This window comes from Cervus elaphus, chromosome 12 (genome assembly GCF_910594005.1).
Source record: "Cervus elaphus chromosome 12, mCerEla1.1, whole genome shotgun sequence".
In the NCBI taxonomy this organism is placed as follows: Eukaryota; Metazoa; Chordata; class Mammalia; order Artiodactyla; family Cervidae; genus Cervus; species Cervus elaphus.
In genome coordinates, this window is record NC_057826.1 from 94,032,111 (window position 1) to 94,036,091 (window position 3,981).

The following is a 3,981-nucleotide window of genomic DNA, read 5'->3' on the forward strand; positions in this document are numbered from 1 at the left end:
CTTTGCTATGCAGCAGAAATTAACACAACCCTGTAAATCAATTATACTTCAATAAAATAATTTTTTTTTAAAAAGGATATGCTGGGGAGGAGCCAAGATGGCAGAGGAATAGGACGGGGAGACCACTTTCTCTCCTACAATTTCATCAAAGAACAATTGAACGCAGAGCAAACTTCACAAAACAACTTCTGATCGCTAGCTGAGGTCATCAGCCACCCAGAAAAGCAGCCCATTGTCTTCGAAAGGAGGTAGGACAAAATATAAAAGATAAAAAGAGAGACAAAAGAGCTAGGGACGGAGATCCATCCCCGGAAGGGAGTCTTAATAGAGGAAGTTTCCAAACACCAGGAAACCCTCGCACTGGAGGGTCTGGGGGAAGTTTTTAAATCTCGGAGGGCAACCTGACTGGGAGGGGAAAAATAAATAAAACCCACAGATTACATGCCTAAAAGCAACTCCCAGCAGAAAAGTACCCCCGACGCCCGCATCCACCACCAGCAAGTGGGGGCAGAACGGAGAGGAGCCGGTGGCTTAGGGTAAGGACCGGGCATGAGTGCCCTGAGGGCAATCGGAGGGAGCTTTTGTGAGAATCCAACTTAAACTGTGGGATAGTAAAAGAGAGAGAGGAAATTAACCTGCCCAAACACACTGCCGGCCATTCACAGAACAAAGGGACCGAGCAAGTCCAGAGGAGCTAGCCGGCTGCGGACTGGCCCAGCCCCGCCTGAGGCTGGAGGCAGGGGGGAGGGGAAAGGGGCAAACTGGGCCCCAGAGGCGGCATCCCCTACCACACTGCAAACAGGCCTCCAGTTTCTAATCAAAGAACTCCTGAGATTCTGGATGGTCAACATCCGCTGGGAGGGTCGCGGCTAGACAGAGGGCGCAGGCACCCGACCGGCGCGGCGGGGACTGGGGCTGGGGCTGCGGAGGGGAGAAGGCGCACGCACCCGGGGAGAGTGCGCCCGTCAAGCTCCTGGCTGCCTGAGCTGCTCGGCCGAGGAAAGCACAAAACGCAGGCGCAACCGAATCCGCGCTTTTGTGGAACACCCGAGGGCTGGAACCGCGCAGGCACGCTCCATATAGAGCAGCCGGGAGCCTGAGCAGTGTAGACGGGGAAAGCAGCGCCCGTCCCTCCCCGTAGCGCGACGGAACTAGCAACCTGAACAGGAGACCACAATTAGACACTGAAGAGCCCGGCACACAGAAGCCAAACAAACAAAGGGAACTGCTTCAGAAGGGACTGGTGCAACAGATTAAATCCCTGTAGGTAACACCGACTACACCGGAAGGGGCCTATAGATATCGAGAAGTGTAAGCTGGAACGAGGAGCTATCTGAAACTGAACCGAACCCACACTGACCGCAACAGCTCCAGAGAAATTCCTAGATATATTTTTACCTTTTTTTTTCCTTTTCTTTTCTTTTTTATCTTTTATTTCCTTTTAAAATTCCCTATTACTCCCCCATTACTCCTTAACTTTCATTTTCATATATTTTTATGATTTTTTTAATTAGGAAAAAAATTTTTTTTCTTGTTTTTTTTTCTTTTCTTTTTTTTTCTTTTTCTCTTATTCTCTTTTAAAGTCCTCTATTACTCCTCTACTACTCCTTAATTTTCTTTTTTTTTTTAATAAAAAAAATTGTATTTACTTAGAAGCATTCAGAATGTCAACAAAACAGCTGCAACTTTTTTCTTTTTCTTTTGCAATTACAGAGTGGTATTCAGTTAACAGAACAACAATTATTCGTATAAGCTGCATCAGAGACAACTGAAGATGAAAAAACTACCATCCCCATATATAACTAATTTGTGCTGTGCACCAACAAGAACCTGCTTTAAATTTCCATGCCAATTTACAACCCCCATACTGTACCAGGCAAGGTTAGTGGCTATTGAAAATACCACCAGGACAGGGCTATCTAAAGACACATTCGGTAGTGTGTTAACTATACAAAAAAAGACACTGTACAGTTTAAAAACAAATCTTACACAGCCTTACATTTCAATTTTTTTTCTTTAAAAGGAGTGAGTTGTGTACAGGGGGGTTAAATGCTTTATAGACAAGAAAAAAAAAAAACTGCGCTAGAACCAACTTATTCATCATCATCATCTTCTTCCTCCTCCTCATCCTCTTCATCTTCTTCCTCCTCCTCATCCTCTTCATCTTCCTCGTCTTCCTCCTCTTCCTTCTTTTTCTTGCTTTTTTAGGCCTTAACAACTCCCTTTTTTGCTGCATCAGGCTTCCCTTTAGCTCGGTATGCAGCAATATCCTTTTCATACTTTTCCTTCAGCTTAGCAGCCTTCTTCTCATAAGGCTGCTTGTCATCCGCAGCAGTGTTATTCCACATCTCTCCCAGTTTCTTTGCAACATCACCAATGGACAGGCCAGGATGTTCGCCTTTGATTTTTGGACGATACTCAGAACAAAACAAGAAAAAGGCCGAAGGAGGCCTCTTGGGTGCATTGGGATCCTTGAACTTCTTTTTTGTTTCCCCTTTAGGAGGGATATAAGTTTTCATTTCTCTTTCATAACGGGCCTTGTCCGCCTTTGCCATGTCTTCAAATTTTCCTTTCTCTTTAGCAGACATGGTCTTCCACCTCTCTGAGCACTTCTTAGAAAACTCTGAGAAGTTGACTGAAGCATCCGGGTGCTTCTTCTTGTGCTCCTCCCGGCAAGTTTGCACAAAGAATGCATATGATGACATTTTGCCTCTCGGCTTCTTAGGATCTCCTTTGCCCATGTTTAATTATTTATCCTCCGCGAGGCACAGAGTCGCCCAGTGCCCGTCCGGCTCTCACTTGCCCCGGCGCTGTCTCTATGGAGCTCAATGTACTGCAATGGCTGTGAGAGCGGGAGCCAGACGCAGCCTCCTCACTCTCTCCGCTCTGTAACATTACTCGTACTACTCGGTAATTTTCATTTTCATTATACTATAACCTTGCAAAAAAAAAAAAAGAGAGAGAGAGAAGCCCTATTTTTAAACCAAACTTCATATATATTTCTAAAATTTTCTGTGTTTTTGTTTTTAATATTGTATTTTTAAGAGTCTAACCTCTACTCTAGATTTTTAATCTTTGTTTTTCAATATGTGATATAAATTGTGGACATTTAAGAATCCAATATTCAGTTCCCATTTTTATTCAGGAGTGTGTTGATTATTCTCTCCCAATCTTGACTCTCCATTTTCTACCTCAGAACACCTCTATTTCCTCCCTCCCCCTTCTCTTCCCAATCCAATTCTGTGAATCTTTCTGGGTGTCTGGGCTACAGAGAACACTTTGGGAACAGACAACTGCATAGATCTGTCTCTCTCCTCTTAAGCCCCCCTTTTTCTCCTCCTGCTCATCTCTATCTCCCTCCTCCCTCTCCTCTTCTTCATGTAACTCTGTGAACCTCTCTGGGTGTCCCTCATGGGGGAGAATCTTTTCGCCATTAACCTAGAAGTTTTATTATCAGTGCTGTAGAGTTGGAGAAGTCTTGAAGCTACTGGAAGAATAAGACTGAAATCCAGAGGCAGGAGACTTAAGCCCAAAACCTGAGAACACCAGAAAACTCCTGACTACATGGAACATTAAGTAATAAGAGGCCATCCAAAAGCCTCCATACCTACACTGAAACCAACCACCACCCAAGAGCCAGTAAGTTTCAGAGCAAGACATACCACGCTAATTCTCCAGCAACACAGGAACATAGCCCTGAGCATCAACATACAGGCTGCCCAAAGTCACACCTAACACATAGACCCATCTCAAAACTCATTACTGGGCACTCCATTGCACTCCAGAGAGAAGAAATCCAGTTCCACGAACCAGAACACTGACGCAAGCTTCCTTAACCAGGAAACCTTGATAAGCCAATCATCCAACCCCACCCACTGGGTGAAACCTCCACAATAAAAAGGAACCACAGACCACCAGAATACAGAAAGCCCACTCCAGACACAGTAATCTAAACAAGATGAAAAGGCAGAGAAATACCCA

At 44.8% G+C, this 3,981-nt stretch overlaps 1 protein-coding gene across 1 annotated transcript; it reads right to left on the reverse strand.

Annotated features, from left to right (window-relative positions):
• Positions 1-1,888: 1,888 nt before the first annotated feature.
• LOC122705404 (high mobility group protein B1-like) lies at positions 1,889-2,895 on the reverse strand. Its single transcript, XM_043920767.1, has one exon. It carries the CDS (start codon positions 2,739-2,741, stop codon positions 2,205-2,207), a length of 537 nt encoding a protein of 178 aa, XP_043776702.1. The 5' UTR covers positions 2,742-2,895; the 3' UTR covers positions 1,889-2,204.
• Positions 2,896-3,981: the final 1,086 nt, after the last annotated feature.

Bases quoted from the DNA above. Each gene is read 5' to 3' on its own strand.
- LOC122705404 (XM_043920767.1), bottom strand. From the start codon at position 2,741: ATGGGCAAAGGAGATCCTAAGAAGCCGAGAGGCAAAATGTCATCATAT.